Source organism: Taudactylus pleione, unplaced genomic scaffold (assembly GCF_031769625.1).
Source record: "Taudactylus pleione unplaced genomic scaffold, aTauple2 ptg000366l, whole genome shotgun sequence".
NCBI classification, from domain to species: domain Eukaryota; kingdom Metazoa; phylum Chordata; class Amphibia; order Anura; family Myobatrachidae; genus Taudactylus; species Taudactylus pleione.
Genome location: NW_028284767.1, coordinates 1920863 through 1939730, shown reverse-complemented (window position 1 = coordinate 1939730; position 18868 = coordinate 1920863). Strand labels below are relative to the sequence as shown.

General features: G+C 40.0%; 1 protein-coding gene across 1 annotated transcript in view; it reads left to right on the top strand.

The window, feature by feature from the left end:
• The window catches only part of CA11 (carbonic anhydrase 11 (inactive)), a 371774-nt gene that overhangs the window by 297511 nt on the left and 55395 nt on the right, over positions 1 to 18868 (top strand). Inside the window, exons 3-5 of the mRNA XM_088444469.1 lie at positions 874 to 1016; positions 4032 to 4217; positions 11777 to 11872. Coding sequence (XP_088300595.1) covers positions 874 to 1016; positions 4032 to 4217; positions 11777 to 11872 — 425 coding nt within the window. The remainder of the gene's footprint in view (positions 1 to 873; positions 1017 to 4031; positions 4218 to 11776; positions 11873 to 18868) is intronic.

Here is an 18868-nt window from a genome sequence, read left to right as displayed (position 1 = left end):
AATTGTTTTGGGGTGCAAGATGATAGTTAGATGCCACCACACACACCGTTGCTTACACTGGAAGAAAAACACACTATGCAATTATTTTTGCACTAATATCTTTTTTATATACAAACAACACTGGCAACTGTTTTCATGTACTTGGAGGAACAGATCCCCTTTGTGAGAATTGTTTTGGGGTGCAGATGATGAGAGGATACCACCGCACACAGAACAGTTATGTACACTGCGTTACTCATCTGAACACTTAGAACAAAGAGGTCTTCTTGGGATGCAGCAGCCTCAGACACAGTAGAGGATTTTTTGGACAGATAAACTCTCTCTCTCTCTCTCTCTCTCTCTCTCTCTCTCTCTCTCTCTATATATATATATATATATAAAATAGTATTTTGCAGTGTAGATTTCTTAAATAACAAAAGGTGCAGATTCAGTTTAATAAACAAACCAGTGTCTCTTCATTATCACAAGGCTTCTTGCACCTCGCTCCACCTCCATGGACTCTAATTCACACATGGTCAGCCAGTCCAACCCAGCCCATCATACCCTGCTCCAGGAGCCATTTTCGTGAACCACCTGCCCCCTCATATTGATTGTGGTAAAGTGCTTCTGAGTCTGTTCCATCCCCTATACTGAACAAGGATACAACTTGTAGAAGCCAAGAAAGCCCAGATGAAACAATGTACAGTAGACAGAATATAAAAGTAAAATGAACACAAACGCTTGTGTCAGTAATACGTAGCAAGGTACTGTAAATTGTATTTACTATTATTCAGAAAATGTTTCTTCATGGTGATTTGTGCAGATTAAAATTGATTACACTAAAACACAGTGTTATACTAAATGAATTAACATTATTAATTCTATTTACTTTAGGTCCAGCATTCTGGGGTCTGGTGAACTCTGCATGGAATTTATGTACCATCGGCAAGCGACAATCTCCGATTAACATTAACACCAGTCAAATAATTTTTGACCCCTTTCTGTCCCCACTAAGACTGAGCATGGAAGGAAAGCAGGTACTTCATAAGAGAACTGTATTTTTATAGTTGTAGAATAAGCAGGAACAGTGTTATATGGCATTTTAGTTCAGGGGAAGTGAGCTCAATCTGAATGCAGTGTATGTTCATATGATTAGATGTTAATACATTAACCCCTTATTCTCTGATAAAACTACTGTACAGTACATTGGCAAACATTTAAAATGATATAATTAAGTATCTTAAAAGAGAATTCCAGCATTCTTTTAAAATGATTGACCCATCCATGCAAGAGGAATAATCAGCATTTTACTGGCAGCGTTGCTATGGGTGACAGGGGGCAGAGACATTGAATGATGTACTGTACCAGTAAACTTACAGTGCAGGAGGAAGTTGCCTGCATTGAATTGTGATGCTCATGGTGACTCAGATTCCAGCAGTTCCTTGGTGAAGCTAAGAAAATGGTTATTCCATGTTGGCTACATTTGGCATGTTTACTCTTGAAATATAGAGGCTTTTGTCTATATATATGTATGTATAGATTTATTTATCTCTGTAAAGTGTGTTCCAGCACACATGTGCCCCTACAACGGCCACTGCGAGAGAGATGGGGCAGACCAAGTACTGCAGAAGAGAAGGATGGCCCACTGCCAAAAGCAGGGAGATTATGTGAGGGAACAAAGCAGAGCACGCAAGGGAGGGGGGTGGGTGTTGGGCGTGAGCCATGAGCAGACTGTGGGGGGAAGCTGGGGAAAGTGGGGACGGACTGATGTGACCCAATCTATGCCGAGTCCCTTTAATAGTATATATATATATATATATATATATATATATACTATTAAATTTATTGATATATATATATTTATTGATATATATTTACAGTATATATATATATATATATATATATATATATCTGGTGTTCAATCCCCATATAAGCACTTTCTGCTCAGTTATTATATATATTTATGTAACATCCTGGCTTAAAATAAACCAGCTGTCCATCTAGCAGAAAGGAATATTAAAATTGATTGCATGATAGGCACCATCTAGATGTACTATTTTGGTATGCCATAATGTGATGTGCATAAAGATTAGCCTCATACCTACAAAAGAACTGAGTGAAAAAAACTTATCTGTGAATCTTTAATGGACATCTGAAAGTTCTCACAGCTTGCAAAAGACCCCTCAGATATCCAAGGGTATATGTAATGACAGCAAATTAGCCAAGTAGTGTAAAATTGTCACACAAATTTATTAAGGTTAAATTAAGGAGGATAAGTAATCTGCACATATTGAAAATAATAAAAACAGATTAGCTGATATTAAAATACAATTCATCCAGAACTTGGATCAAATAACAAAAAAGTTGTCCCAACTCATTTCATCTGCTCAAAAAAAATCCTATCACCAAATTAAGTCTCAGGTGGCACCACTCTTAGGATTACACAGTAGACTTTCTCACCAAGCTGCCTGGAGCCCATCATACCTCTCCCTACCTCAACTAGAACCTTCATCACTAGACAGACTGCAATAATTGATTGAAGTATAAGTGAGGGTGACAGAAGTCTCCTAAGATCCTTCATGTAGTCAATGTAGTATGGTGACTCACTGGTGCTCTAGGTGCAGGAGAGGAAGAGCATTTTTTTATTATCTTTCTCCTACTGTCCTACTTACATCACTATCTCAGTAATCACGCTCACTCCGGCAGTGAATAGCCACAGACTGCAACAACATGGAAAGGTGGCAGTATACAAGACAGAACTACCCTGTATATACAGAGTATAACAGGCTTCTACAGAAAATGGCTAACACAAGATATTTATAATTTTTAAGATCTTTATCACCAGCAGTTTTTTTTTAGAGAGGATACTTTAAAGTATGCAGACATTCTCCACATGTGCTTAAGTTGACCAAACCAACAAATTATCTAAATTTCCCTATACAAATATGTTTTAAGAGTCATTTATGAAACTTTGTGAAACGATTAACTTGTAATATAATGTTCAGAGTGGTGAGTAGTAATGCATACTGTATGTTCAAAGGATTTTCTGCTACAGCATGTGTGAAAGGCTGAAAGTCTCTGGTTGGTTTGATAAATGCATATGCATTGATTTCTAAAGGTCATTCAATAGTACAGGCTTTTATTATCAATAGAATTGATACTTCTGTGTAGTGTCCGATAACTGAAAAATGCAACCAAATAATAAATCCATTAGCTAGAGATACGCTAAACGATTTGTGAGCTCTTGGCCTGTTCAAGGATCTTGAATCAATTAACAAAATGGAACATGGGTAGGTTGCTCCTAGAGTTCAGCCAATAACATATGATATGCTACTGCAACTGCTATTTTTAATGGCTTGAGAACATGATCTTCAGTGTTCTTGCAGTAATTGGCAGGGAAATAGAACTGATGTTAAATATTAGAATGTACCTAGTAGCTTTTGATTTGGCATCTGTAGTCCTTCAATGACACACTTGTGGGAAGGAAGAAGACATAGAACACTTATCTGAACATTTTCAATATTGAAAATGTCTTCACAGCTTTAGAGAAAATATGTCACTATAGACCACAATTTACATTTAACATTTACTGTATCATTCTCTTTACACAGAATGATTTGCCATATTGAAGTTTAAGATACAATATGCTTCTGGCATGTAGTGGATTATCTTTTGTGCCTCAAGTTTGCAAGATGTTATGGCCTATTTCTGTCATAATCACTGCGGAGGAGCCAATTCACACTTTGCTGTCAAATCAGTAAGTTCAGTCGATTTGTGCACATGACAGGCACATAGAGACGACAAAGATTTCACCCAGAGATGTTTGCTGGCTTCCTGACTGAATTAACCTGGGCTGAGTTAAACAATTGATGCCAAGGGCAATTTACATTTACCCCATGAACAAACGTAAGAAACTAATTAACAATTAAAGTGCTGATATGTGCACTGTGCTCTAGATTATCCTTGACATTCTGTTTACAAAAGACATTGCTAAACAGTATGAAGCTACAGCTACTTATGATGGTGTTTTAATTATGAATATTCTATTGCAGGTCAGTGGAACAATGTATAACACAGGGCGGCATGTTTCATTTCGCCTCGACAAGCAGCAGCCGGTTAATATTTCAGGCGGTCCTCTGTTGTATAACCATCGTCTTGAAGAGGTGATGCTGCATTTTGGCAGTGAAAATGGGATTGGCTCGGAGCACCTCATGAACAAGGAAACTGCAGCTGGAGAGGTGATTACAGCAACAAAACAATGGAATGTGCATTATCTATTAATAAAACATTCATGGCCTGGATTAGAGAAAGCCGTGAATCCATTTTACCCCTGAATACACTTGCTCTTGGCAGGGTTGGTCAGAGGTGTTCATGTGTATGCTCGGTACATACCCCTTATAGCTATATCTAATTTTGATCCATCACACCTTTAAGAAATGCTGTTCAAGGTGATTATTTTGCACATCCCAGAGGCCTGGTGCAAGTTTATGAGTTCATGATGATGACGGTTGCATCTTGCAACAGATGTTTCTATATGCTAGAGGTAAAGTTGTATGACACTTAAGATCAATGAAACTCAAAATGCATCTTACTTAAACAGAATCTCTCTTTAACACGATAAACACTTTATTTATTTGAAAAGTAAATATGTGTTAATAATAGAAACAAAATATGATAATAGTGTACTCCAACCTGTTCCCAAACCTCTTAGTGACAGGGGATCTATAACGGTGGAAAAATGTTTGTGACCTACAGCATAAAATCCTTTGACAACCTGATCCTCCTCTTGGTTATGCCACTTAGATAATCTTATTAGACTAATAATAAGTTAACACAGTTACTTTTTAGTGCACAAAACAACACACCTTTTCCTATTTTTACAAAAACCACTACTGATTCTATTCCCAAGAATGATCATTCACTTAAATCACCAAAAGAAGAAACTGTGTAATACTTTTGTTTAATAAGTGTGTATTAGTTTTGTGATACAGTTTTGGAAAAAGACAGACCCCTGTAAGTCAAATAATTAAAACAATCCAACACAGTAACTATGAGGTATGTGCAAGACTAATTAGAAATACACAGAAACAATGTTAAATTTAAAAATCCCATGTCCTTTAAATCACTTAGGGGTCTATTTACTAAGCAGTGTTAGGAGACAGAGTGAAAAGTGATAAGAAAGTGATAAGGTGCCAGCCAATCAGCTCCCAACTGTCATTTTTCAAACACAGCCTGTGAGATGACAGTTGGGAGCTGATTGGTTGGCACCTTATCACTTTCTTATCACTTTTCACTCTGTCTCCTAACACTGCTTAGTAAATAGACCCCTTAAAAATAATAAAACTTCAGTTATCAACACAGCTCCAACATTAGTGCTACACAATCTCTTTTCAGTTTTCTGTATGGCAATAGTCTACACAAAAGTTTTGCACTTTGGTAGTAGTAATGTAATCAGTGTAATACAGTAGTTACAATATGTTCAGGTAATTAAGAATTTGGGATTATAACGGGAAAGACTATGAAAGAATGTAGAGTATGCAAATGTGGGATGAAATGGAATTTTGATAAAACAGCATAACCACATACAATAGTAACTATACATACAAGTACTGGTTAGATGAGAAGTTAAAGCACAGTACATATATAGATAAGAAGTTAAAGCACAAGATATTTAGCCTTTTTATATGACCGATTCAACCTTGCTAAATATTTTTTTTACCCTACAAAGCAATACATGCATCCCTGGCCAAAAATATCTATTCTGTTCAGTTCTGTAATGAGGATTGGACCAAAATACTCGCAAGACAATGTCCAGGAACAATACACAGCAAGTAATGTTAGCTTGTAATCAATACATCTAAAGGTGATGCCATAAGTTACTAAATTTAAAGGTGCCCTTTTGTTTTATAACAAAGATAGGGAGTTTTGGAGCAATGTGTGCAATACAGAGCTGTGCATTTGTATTGAGTATTTGTTTCACCAGTTTCTATTTATTTTTAGGCCATAATAATGCTTGAATACAGCTAATTTTAAAGATTCACAAATCCTCACAATGTATTTTTAAATTGTATTTGATGAATCTGTCTCCTATATTTAATTTGCATGGAATGCCACTGGCATAATCAGCAGAGCGAGGGAAGTGATGAATGAAATGGTAAATAACTAGAAAAGTAATTAAACCTAGACTAAGATACCATTACTTGCAAACTTGATTCAGGAAATATATTACATATATAAAACATATTTTATCTTTCTGACTTATATCTTAGAGCCACACTACCACCTTAGACTTCATTCTCCTTAACCAAACCTCCATTAGCTGTTACATGCAGCCATTTTTCCAGTGGCTCTGCCAGATCTATCATATAGAACTGGCAAATAAATTACCTTCAGCTTTAAATGGCAGCAATGTGAGCGGAAAAGGTGTGGTGTGAGCAGGTAGAGGTGTATTGTGATTGGGAAGAGGAATATCAGCAAGAAGAGGTGTGGTGTGAGAGGTATGAGGTGTGATGTTAGCAGGAAGAAACATGAGTGAGAAAAGGTGTGATGTGAGTGGGAAGGTGTGGTGTGAGTGGTATGAGGTGTGGTGTTAGCAGGAAGAGGTATGAAGGAGAAAAGGTGTGATGTGAGTGGGAAGAGGTGTGGTGTGAGTTGTATGTGGTGTGGTGTTGGCAGGAAGAGACGTGAGTGAGAAAATGTTTTATGTGAGTGGGAAGAGGTGTGGTGCGAGTGATCCGAGTGGTATGAGGTGTGGTGTGAGTGGTATGAGCGGTATGAGGTGTGATGTGAGTAAAAGAGGTGTGGTGTAAGTGGTATGAGCAATATGAGGTGTGATGTGAGTGGAAAGAGGTTTGGTGTGAGTGGTATGAGCGGTATGAGGTGTGATGTGAGTGGGAAGAGGTGTGGTGTAAGTGGTATGAGCGATCTGAGATGTGATGTGAGTGGGAAGAAGTTTGATGTGAGTGGTATGAGCGGTATGAAGTGTGAGTGAGAAAAGGTGTGGTGTGAGTGGTATGAGCAATATGAGGTGTGATGTGGGTGGAAGGAGGTGTGGTGTGAGTAATATGAGCAATATGAGGTGTGATGTGAGTGGTAAGAGGTGTGGTGTGAGTAATGTGAGCAATATGAGGTGTGGTGTGAGTGGGAAGAGGTGTGGTGTGAGTGGTATGAGCGGTTTAAGGTGTGATGTGAGTAAAAAAGGTGTGTTGTGAGTGGTATGAGCGGTATGAGGTGTGATGTGAGTAAAAGAGGTGTGGTGTAAGTGGTATGAGCAATATGAGGTGTAATGTGAGTGGGAAGAGGTCTGGTGTGAGTTGTATGAGCGGTATGAGGTGTGATGTGAGTGGGAAGAGGTGTGGTGTAAGTGGTATGAGCGATCTCAGATGTGATGTGAGTGGGAAGAAGTTTGATGTGAGTGGTATGAGCAGTATGAGGTGTGAGTGAGAAAAGGTGTGGTGTGAGTGGTATGAGCAATATGAGGCGTGATGTGGGTGGAAGGAGGTGTGGTGTGAGTAATATGAGCAATATGAGGTGAGATGTGAGTGGGAAGAGGTGTGGTGTGAGTAATATGAGCAATATGAGGTGTGATGTGAGTGGGAAGAGGTGTGGTGTGAGTAATGTGAGCAATATGAGGTGTGGTGTGAGTGGGAAGAGGTGTGGTGTGAGTGGTATGAGCGGTTTAAGGTGTGATGTGAGTAAAAAAGGTGTGTTGTGAGTGGTATGAGCGATATGAGGTGTGATGTGAGTAAAAGAGGTGTGGTGTAAGTGGTATGAGCAATATGAGGTGTGATGTGAGTGGGAAGAGGTTTGGTGTGAGTTGTATGAGCGGTATGAGGTGTGATGTGAGTGGGAAGAGGTGTGGTGTAAGTGGTATGAGCGATCTTAGATGTGATGTGAGTGGGAAGAAGTTTGATGTGAGTGGTATGAGCAGTATGAGGTGTGAGTGAGAAAAGGTGTGGTGTGAGTGGTATGAGCAATATGAGGTGTGATGTGGGTGGAAGGAGGTGTGGTGTGAGTAATATGAGCAATATGAGGTGTGATGTGAGTGGGAAGATGAATGGTATGAGTGGTATGAGAGGTGTGATGTTTGTGGGAAGAGATGTGGTGTGAGTGATATGAGCGATATGAGGTGTAATTTGAGTGGGTAGAGGTGTGGCATGACTGGTATGAGAGGTATGAGGTGTGATGTGAGTGGGAAGAGTAGTGGCATGAGCGGTATGAGCGCTATGAGATGTGATGTGAGTGGGAATAGGTCTGGTGTGAGTAGTATTAGCGGTATGAGGTGTCATGTGAGTGGGAAGAGGTGTGGCATGAGTAGTATGAGCGCTATGAGGTATGATGTGAGTGGGAATAGGTGTGGTGTGAGTAGTATGAGCAGAATGAGGTGTCATGTGAGTGGGAAGAGGTGTTGCATGAGTAGTATGAGCGCTATGAGGTATGATGTGAGTGGGAAGAAGTGTGGTGTGAGTGGTATGAGCTGTATGAGGAGTGATGTGAGTGGGAAGAGGTGTGGCATGAGTAGTTTGAGTGGTATGAGTTGTGATGTGAGTGGGAAGAGGTGTGGCGTGAGTAGTTTGAGTGGTATGAGTTGTGTTGTGAGTGGGAATAGGTGTGGTGTGAGTAGTATGAGCAGTATGAGGTGTAATGTGAGTGGGAAGAGGTCTAGTAAACAGGAAGTGGTTTGAATGAGAAGAGGTGTGTGAGTGGGAAGAAGTCTGGTGTGAATGAGAAGAAGTCAATGACAAGCCGCAATCTCTTGGTTGCAATTTGTGATTGGTCCTTTCACCCAGATGATTTTGGTTTTTGTTCAGAGCTTCAAAAGAAATGGAGGAACAATGGGGAAATAATTACTCAATAGAGCAGCCCCTTGTGCCCTGGATAGGGGAGGGATACCTTAGTAAAACATTTTACTTGGTGACATTGCAGCTTTAAGATAAATGCCTAATTTTTTCAATTACAATCACATTTTATTTGTTTTGAAAAAGAAAATATGCATATAACAATCAAAAGAACAAATTAACAGAGAGCATGATTTCTATAATACATGTGTGCGTGTATAATTAAATTTGTATTAAACATTGGTCAATATTAGTGACAGGGTCCTACCATTCTTATAACTCAGGGCCTGATTCAGAGCCGGATGCTCTGACAATAGCACTCGCTCTAAATCAGTGCCCTCCTACCTAAAATTAGAGCGGCCTCCTGGCCCCTCGCATAGCTGTGGGTGACCACCCACAGCTTATGCGAGCGGCCAAAAAGATGGTCGCGATGTTCAAGACCATCGCGACCATCGGGCTTGCGACGAGACCCTGCGGTAGGGTCTCGTTGCCGCAAGCCCAGGAGTGCTTTTGGCTCTATCAAAGCCAAAAGCACTCCCACTGACATCTCTAGTGATGTCAGTGGGGCTGGCCCCAGACGGTAGGCGTTCCCATGGGAACGCCTCCATCTGGGCAGCAACGCCCCCGGCACGCCCACCAAAGGGGGCGTGCTGTCACTCACCAACGACAACACACCCCCTTTGGTGCGAGACCCATAGCGACGGCTGGCATGACGGAGCACTAGGGCACCATCGACCCGCTTGCGAGCACTCAGCGCTCGCGAGCAGGTCTGAATCAGGCCCTCAGACTCAAGTTTCTGATATTGTATATAAAAATAAATCACAATTACTATGTTGCAGAAAGTGATTGTTTGCTTAAATAGTGCCTTCAATCAAGGTATTGTATGTCTTGTGTTTTGTTATTGCTTAAAGATGGAAAGAGATTATTTCTATACATGTGTATAAAAGGAGACAGTCAATATAATAGATGGCATAGTGTAAAATGGAAAATGATGCAGCATAGAAAACATTGCTATTAATTGTATTGAATTGTTATGATATCCTTTCATTATCGTGTTTCTTCTTACAGTAATTGATATAATTTCAGTAGCCTGTGATTGCCATTCTAATCATTACTTTCTAAGAAGGGATCAGGAAGGGTTTCAGTTAATAACCTGAGCGTATACACAGTAACATAATAATTAGGAAACACATTAAAATGAATCATTGCATATAAATCTATATAAAACAAACTACTGCTATTTAATGAACTAACTGCAAAAGCAAATAGCAGGTTACATATACTTGAACTACACACATAACAAAAGAAAGTTTGAAGAGTGTGAAGCTCAAGTAAATGTAAGGCTGTTGTACATATTTTGTCCTATATTTTGCTGTTATCAGCCCATTAAACAGTCATAATAACACAAAGATATATCAGTTACAAAATTTATTTTTTTTATAAATTTCCTAAAATATGTTAATGCATGAGGTGACCAAGCCCTCAGTCGAGTGAAACGCGCGTCCATAGATACACCATACTCTGCTAGGAGAATCAGTCAGTGCATGGACCAGACTCCTAGATATCACAGCACTGGGATTGGTATTGTATGAACACACACTTTGTTTAGGACCTCCGTATCCAGTTAGTGAATGAGCTTCACACTCAGGCTATTATGCTTAGAGTATATCATGCATTTGGATAGTGGACTTAATTATCTATCTAGCTACTACCTATGTGGATATCTATATTTATGATTGGGAATGCTATTGTTTCTCTTTCCCATGTATTCAAACAAAAGGAAAACTGTCCTGCCATTTGTGCATGTTACACTATTATTGATAAATGACTATTAATTATGGAATTCTTTGTAATAATGTACACAATACCATTTGGATTTTTTGTGTTTGATACTTAACACCACAAGAACTTAATGAGCTATTTAAAGCATCAAGGTCACTCTGCGATGCAGTACCTAATTTGGGCATACAATCTGTGTTAATAATAGCCGTATATTAAATCCTCACCAAATAATCCTTATTTGGTGAGGATTTAATATACGGCTATATCATAGCAAATTTTAGGACAAACTGAAAAACATTTCGCTACTTAGTATTCCTTTATATACCTTTTGTTGCACATTATATAAACCTGATTCTGTACATATATATTATAATGAACTCACGTGTAACAAATTAGGGGTGCTCATGCATCACTTTCTTTGAACACTGTATTTTAAACAATAAATGGACTATTCATTGTGATAGCCCTACATTTATGGTTACTGCTCTGACCAGGTGCTGGTGCAACCCATTTTATTATACATCACTTGATTGCCCAATCTCATCTGATCTTGGAAGCTAAACAGTGATAGGCCTGGTTAGTACCTGGATGGGAGACCCCCTGGGAATACAAGGTGCTGTAGGTCAAAAGAGGTTGATTGGGATTAGACACGCACAGGTAGAGCACTTAAACCAAATGTGTGTTAAATCATACTTGTTCATTATTAACCATTTCCTATTTATATACCCAGTTGAATGGAGATTTAATAAATATTTTGCCGCAGGTTTTCATTATTAAATTTAACCACGTTTAATTGTAGTCAAGATGTATGGTACCACACTATTTTATTGATGTATATTAAAACATATACAATTATTCATAACAGTGCCAAAGCGATTAGCCCTACTTTTCCTCTTTGCCTTTGTACTAAAATATGTTAATACAGATTTCTTTTATTTTTTTGCTAATGTTAAAAAACAGTGTTCATGATGCACCGTATGATCTTACATTTCTTGATCTGGTTCAGAATCCATTGCCCCCTGCTTCTTCCCGTTGTCATGTAACTATTAATCTGTGCTTCTTCATGCCTGCTTTCTATATTTCTCACTTATGTGTTTTTTCTCTTATAACTATGACCTTTGACTCTATATCTTCTTTTTTAGCTACTGACCTTGTGAGATACCCCTCTCTTATTACAGGTACAGCTGATTCATTATAACCAGGATTTGTACAGTAATGTCAGCGAAGCATCCCGCAACCCCAATGGCCTGGCTATAATCTCTTTGTTCGTGAATGTGAGTTCTTGTGTTTCCATGCAGTGAATGCTGTCATTGTCATTTTTCTAGTAAAAAGCTAATAATTCTATCCATCTCCTACCCTACAATTATGGTTGTGTTTCTGCATGATTAGTTGGTGGACAAGTGATATATGTGCTAATTTTACAATGTAGACAAGTAACAATCCGGTCCATGTTATCAAAAGTGGAACATAACAAAGTGTTAAACCATACAGTTCAGGATGTGATGACGAGAATTTTTCACATCAAATTCTCAAAGATGTGATTCTTAGAGCAGCTGTGATAACATTAATGTCCAGTAGTACAGTATCTGATGATTGGTAAGTTCATACACACTTACCAGTTGCCTGCCCTGATGCTTGAACTCACACCTGGGCAGGCATTTATATTCCCCACGCAGTTGATCTGTCACTCATCGGTGGGTACCTGTAGCATGTGTACCAGCGATCGTCGGGTCGCCCGTACACACCAGCAGATGACTGATATATTTTTTAGCTATATCTGTTGTGCTGCACGACTGATCCAATATGTCTGTGAACGACATCGTTGACAGACATGTTGGGTGTACATAGCCGCCGATGTACTGTAGATATTTCGGGTGCTAAATGCAATGGCCGATATATCTATCAGCCTGTACCCAGCTTAAGTCAGATGAAGTGTAAAAGACGTTCAGATCTCCTGCATATGTGTGAACTGTGCATGCTCTACAGAAAGCTATAGCCAACTGCACATGTGCCGGACCATGCATCCGCAAATGTTCCGAGAAGGCAAGTGCATATAGATTAATCCTACTGTTAGAGAAGCACACTTTTTGTGATATGTGTGTTTCTGGGCAGCAACTATGGGATTGCACAAAACGAATGTCATGGGAGTGATGTGGACATGAAAGCCAAGATCCGCACTCCTTCATAGCATGTGGACAGAGATGGGACCCCATTTCTGATAGATCTTTTGCACTGAGCATTGGGGTGGGTGCAAGTCCCAATGCTAATGATGATAGGTAAATACTTGCATTAGCATAAGATAGTAAGCAAGCTGCCATTGCTGTACAGAAAAGCATCCGCAGATGTGTCCAACTCAGGATCATGCCCTTGATTAGGTTTGATGCAATAAATGTGATCAACACAGTGTATTACTACATTGTGTACTGGATCTGGTAGCAGAGAAGGAGCGCCCTTGCCATAGTGGAATAATGAACAAGCCACGGCCAATGTAGGCAGAAGTGAAGCGTAGTTAAACAAGCAGAAGTAAAATCTAGTAAAATCTAGCAGAGATGTAGTCAAGGAGAAGCCGCTTCAGAGCACGGCTAATAATAGTACAAGTATCAAGGCAAGTGGAGCAGGTGAAGCACGTGCATCACATTACAGTGTAAGAAATACCTAGAAATTGTCTTTTAAGAACAGCAGTTAACTAAAGACAAGAGAATGGTCCTTCAGCAGATACAGCTCCTGGCACTATCTATTGTGGAACTAATTATTTGTATCAAATGTTATGACTCCCAAACAAAGCAAACTAAACACTGGTGAGCGCAAACCCTCTGTCATGTTAATGATACATTAAAGAGTATTTATAAAACATGAACACCACTAATTTATCAATAGTTTTATTATGTTCTGCATATATTTACTGAACACGACAAATAATTGAAAAATTATTTTTGGGGTTATTTTTTAAAGTCATTTCTATACTTTCCAAAACATTAGTCTGGTCCATATTCTGGGTCAAGACACTAATGATTTGGCTCCATCATTATCAATGACAGCTATACTCAGGAAACGTATTCAGAGTTTAGTGTCCCGCTACCCTAAATAGTATTGCAATAATAATAGACAAAAGCTGTTGTATTTTTATATTCTGTATATTGTGTTAGTTCTTGTTCCACTATATATAAAGGAAATACTTAGAGGTTGAAACTGTGTAGCTCTGACCATCATGTTCCTTCATGCATAAAAACCACGGCTGTGGCAAGGTATCCTTTCAATTCTTTGCCTCTAGGGTAAAAAAACAGGACACAAAGAAGCAGGATTTTCAGTCATTAAAGAGTTGAAAATATGTCTCAGATATAAAACTAAGCTATGGTCGGTATCCTATTAAGCCGCATTCATTTGCCATGGCTAATATATCTAATTAATGTGGCAATTGCTCTTAAATTAGCCCAGAAAGCCAGCACTTATCGGGGATAGTGTTTCATCTGCATCAGGCAGGCGAAACAAAATCCCAGAAATCAGCCCCGTTTTCGTTGCTGCGATTGCAAAAACATGCAGGTTTCACATACGCAGTGTTTTTTCAGACGAAAACGAATAGTTTTTCTCGCAATAAAAATGGGCTCTAATTGGATAGCCTAATAATGACCATCAGGCAAAAGTTGTGTTACAAGCAATTTTTTTTTTTTTGCAAGCAAAATTTACGTAGCTAATACCACAACAGCCTATGTGTTTGTCTTGCAAAGATTCACCAGGGGACAAACACATTCAGGGCAGATAATTTGAAATCAAGAATTTATTAAAACACCAAACCACAATGTGGAGTTATATTTAGTTCCTTTTACCTCTGGAAGTTATACTTTTTCATAATTTTAACCTGAGATTGTAATATTCTTGTAAAAAAAAAAAGTGCAATATTGTTTACTTATATTGTAGCAGAATAACAGCCCAGGGGAAATCATTTTATTGACAGTATTTGAAATCTATTCTTGACACTGGCATTGAGGGACTGTGTCGTAAAAAGTATACAAAGGCTCTGCAATAAACCCTGTTCATGGACAATTTCAGTTTCCTTAGGAGCAACCTTTTATAGTATTAGCTGTTGTTATTGGGAGATTAAAATCTTTTAGAGCCAAAGGGTGTTAATAGGAACATGGTACCAGGTATTGCAGGTGAACAGTTTCGACAGCGCAAAACAACCTGTACCAGCTAGTAGAATGCTAAAGATATGTTTAGATGTGATGGATATAGCATTATTTTTAAATTTGGCAGAGGAAAATGTCATGACCAACTCTTCTACCTGTTAAGTGTGGTGCAGAGCCAGACTAAGCAGGGGCCCTGGAACCAGGCCCCAATCTCTCAGATCGGGCCCCCCCCCCCCCCCCCCCCCCCCCAACCAAACCACACTGCTGCACTGTGCAGTTTTGTGCAATTTCAAAGGGCCAGATGAGTGGGGATGGACTGTATGACTTGTGGGAGTGAGCTGGACAACAAGTTAGGGTGATGAGCCAGGTGACGAGCGGGTGCTGACAAGAGGAAGAGGGCCAGGAGGAGTGGGGGCGCCCTCCCCTGTCTCAAGTGCCCCGGGCCCCCAGAAAGTCCTGGTAATGTGTGCAGTGAAGAGTAAGTTACTGGTCTGTGCAAGTCATTTGGAGACAAATTAAAATAGAGAAATGGTGCTGTAGTTATAAGGTTACAAGTGAGGGTTTGCATATAGACAGAGAGGCAAATATTGTATCTGTAGATTTACATGCACATACCACATGCACATACCACCACACAAACCATCCAGTCAATGAGTTTAAATATATATGGGTTATATGGGATATATAGCCTGATTCAGACGCATTTACGAGTGCATAGCACTCACAAGCAGGTCGATGGTCGGCCAGTGCGCACTTGCGCGAGCCCTGGATCAAGTGAGAACTTCACTCGCTCTGGGGCTTGCTACAAAACTGGGCGACTGTCGATGTTGATTGACAGCTCACCCCGTTTTGTAGGCGGGGAGGGGGGGGTGGCTGGACAAAGGAGGCGTTCCCGAAGGAATGCCTGCCATTTGTGGGCGGCCCTACTGACATCATTCATGATGTCAGTTGTGAACTTCCTGCTCTTTTAGAGCAGGAAGTTCACTCGGGCTTGCGGGAACCGAGACCCTACCACAAGGATCTTGTCGCAAGCCCGATGGTCGCGATAATCGCGACCATTACCAGGCCGCTCACAAAAGCTGTGGGTGGTCACCCACAGCTATGCGAGCGGCCTGGAGGTGGATTTTTTTTTTTTTAACTCCACCCTGAATCAGGCCCATAGTTTTGACTGGAGAAGTGCTCAATCTTTACTGAGGATGTATTACTGTATCTCTTTAATGAATGATTAAAAACTAGCAATGTGACTGCCTGGTCACAGTTATCCTGCTTAGAAAATTGGATGAACCAATAGAAATTATTTTACTGACTTAAAATAGAAAAATAACACCTTACTGTAAATGCTGGAGTTTTGAACCATGCTCCTATAATTTGGTGAGGAGGAATATTTAACTCTACACTTTGTTCAATAGCCAGTATTAGAATGATTCCTATTTGGCCTGGAATCTTCTAGCATTTTGAACTCAGATTGCCAGTATCACAATAATTCATACTCCTAATGTCGTTAAACATAAACCTTATTTTGTATCTATAAGTAAGCAGGGCGGTTTTGTGTGATCTCAGCAAACATCTGGTCACATGGCTGTCCTGGTTGTTCCTTTCAAAGCTATGGAGATAATAACCTTCACCATAGTTGCTGTGGGCCGTTATGAAGAAAAATGATAAATGGTGTTCATTTTTTTGCAAATCTGTGTTATGAAAGTAATCATAATTTTGACTCTCATGGGAGATAATTGAAATACAATTTTGAATTTATGAACAGACTGTGAAACTTTTTTGTGAAGCTTTGTGTGCTGGAATATGCGAGTTAGAAAACACCCCGAAGGACTATTGGCACCATCCACATGCCTGGTTGAAGCAAAGGCTTCATGGTCACAGCCAATGCCACCTTGACTTTTTTTTACCTGCGTGAGTTTGTTTAATCTCTTGAGATCCAAAACAAGCTTCCATCATCCAGATGTCTTTGGGACCTGGATCTCTGGCCCTGATTCAGAGTCGCTCGTAAGCGGCCGCTCGTTCGTTCTGACCGATGTTCGCACATCTGCGCATGCTTACGGAATTTAATATGCATGCACGAACCAGTCAGTGCGGCCGAAAATCGTTTGTTCGCTATATAGCGAATGCCTGCTATTTTGAGTGACAGAGGGAGGCGTATGTGGGTGGTAACAGGGGAAGGTGCTTGAAAACGGGGGTGTGGAATTAGATCGCAGGCATGCTTAAAGGTCAAAATGGGCGTTTTAAGGGAGTGCATAATTAATACAGCAGCGTCATTGACCACGTCACTTGGTTTTTTTTTACTCCGAACTGCTCGCAAAATAGCGGTTGAAAAAACCAGCCACAAGAATAGCGAGCAGTTCATACGCTGGTCGATGTACTCGATTAATCTAATAAATAGCGGACATGACGTAGGATGCGAGCGGCCAGGGGGCGTATTTTTCAAAATTACAACCGCAAGTTTTGCTCGCTCGTTCAGACTTAGAGGCGTGAACAGACCGCAATTAGCGAACGGTTCATTTGAATAGCCACCCCTTGTTTTAGAACGAACGACCGCAAATAGCGAGCGGCTCTGAATGAGGGCCTCTGTCCTGCAGAGGAAACAGCAGCACCATGGGACATAAATTGAATTATATATATGCACACACAATCCTTTTTTCTTATGAGATAGGGACTGTTGAGGAGACAAAAAAAATATTTTACTGGTGTCCAGTCAATATCCAAATAATAAGCTTAATTAATAAATTCACCTGTCAACTTTGTACTATTCTCTTCTTCCACAACTGAAAATTGGACAAGCTTGACACTACTTTAGATTCATACAGCAGTTAGACAGCTCAGCAAAGCAGATTGGAGTAGGAGGTGCTTCTAAAGCATTCATTCTAAGGCCTGAATGACTGTTCCTGTTTAAGTTGTTCTCTTCAGAGACGGTATGCTTAAGAGACATGATAAATTATTATTATTATTATTATTATTATTATTATTATTTTTGCTGAAAGAATTACACTGTAAATGTAATGTATTTTGGCCCTTATTAGAGGAAGTGTATTCCACCAAATTGAAAATTTCCCTCTTACGGCAATATAAAAAAGTTTGGAGGTAAATGTAATGGGGGAGATGTGTTAAGCCTTGGAGAGTGATAAAGTGGAGAGAAATAAGTACCAGCCAATCAGCTCCTAACTGTCATGTTATAGGCTGTGTTTGAAAAATGACAGGAGCTGATTGGTTGGTACTCTATCTTTCTTCACTTTATCTCTCTCCATAGGGAGCATATTGATGCCTAAACCACTGAATTAATTAGATGATTTGGATTGTGTGATAGTAAATGTTATGCAACTTGTTGGAGGCTGAGAAGCGATCAAAAAATTAGAGGTATGGTAAAACTTACCTTTATAAACACTCTTTCTTCGAAGTCCATAGTGTCCACAGGGATACCTTGGGGTTTAGGTGGAGATTAGGACCAGACACCAGACAGTTAAAGCTGTTGACTCCCAGAATGCACTGGTCCTTTTCCCTATACCCCTGCCTTAAGCCAGAGGCCCTTCAGTTAGTTAGCAAGCCAATGGCAGGAGGAGGACAGGAGAGAAGGAAGATTGGTACACAGAAGAAGCATGGACTTCTCATTTTTTTCTTCAGGGTCCATAGGGATCCACAGGGATACCTTGGGGATGTCCCAAAGCAGTATTCAAGGGTGGGGATGCTCCTGAGCTGACAGGAGAATCCGGTGCCCAAAAGAAGCATCCTGAGAGGCAAATGTGTCAAACGCATAGAAGTGCAGAAAGGTGTGTACAGAGGACCACGTGGCCCCCTTACAAAGCTGTTCAGCTGAGGTGCCATATCAAGCTGCCCACAAAGGTCCCACAGAGCGAGTGGAATGAGCTGTGATGGTAGCTGGCACAGGGAGACCGAGTAAAAGTAGGCCTGAGAGATAGCCATACAAATCCATCTGGCCAGGGTCTGTTTGTTAGCAGGCCAGCCCTTTTAATGGAATCCATAGGAGGACAAATAGAGAATCCGGTTTCCTAAAGGAACTGGTATGGTCCACATAGATCCTGAGGGCACGGACCACATCCAAGGAAGCCTCCCCAGCCAAAATATTAGGTAAACAGAAGGCTGGGACTACAATTTCCTCTTTGATATGGAATTTAGAGACCA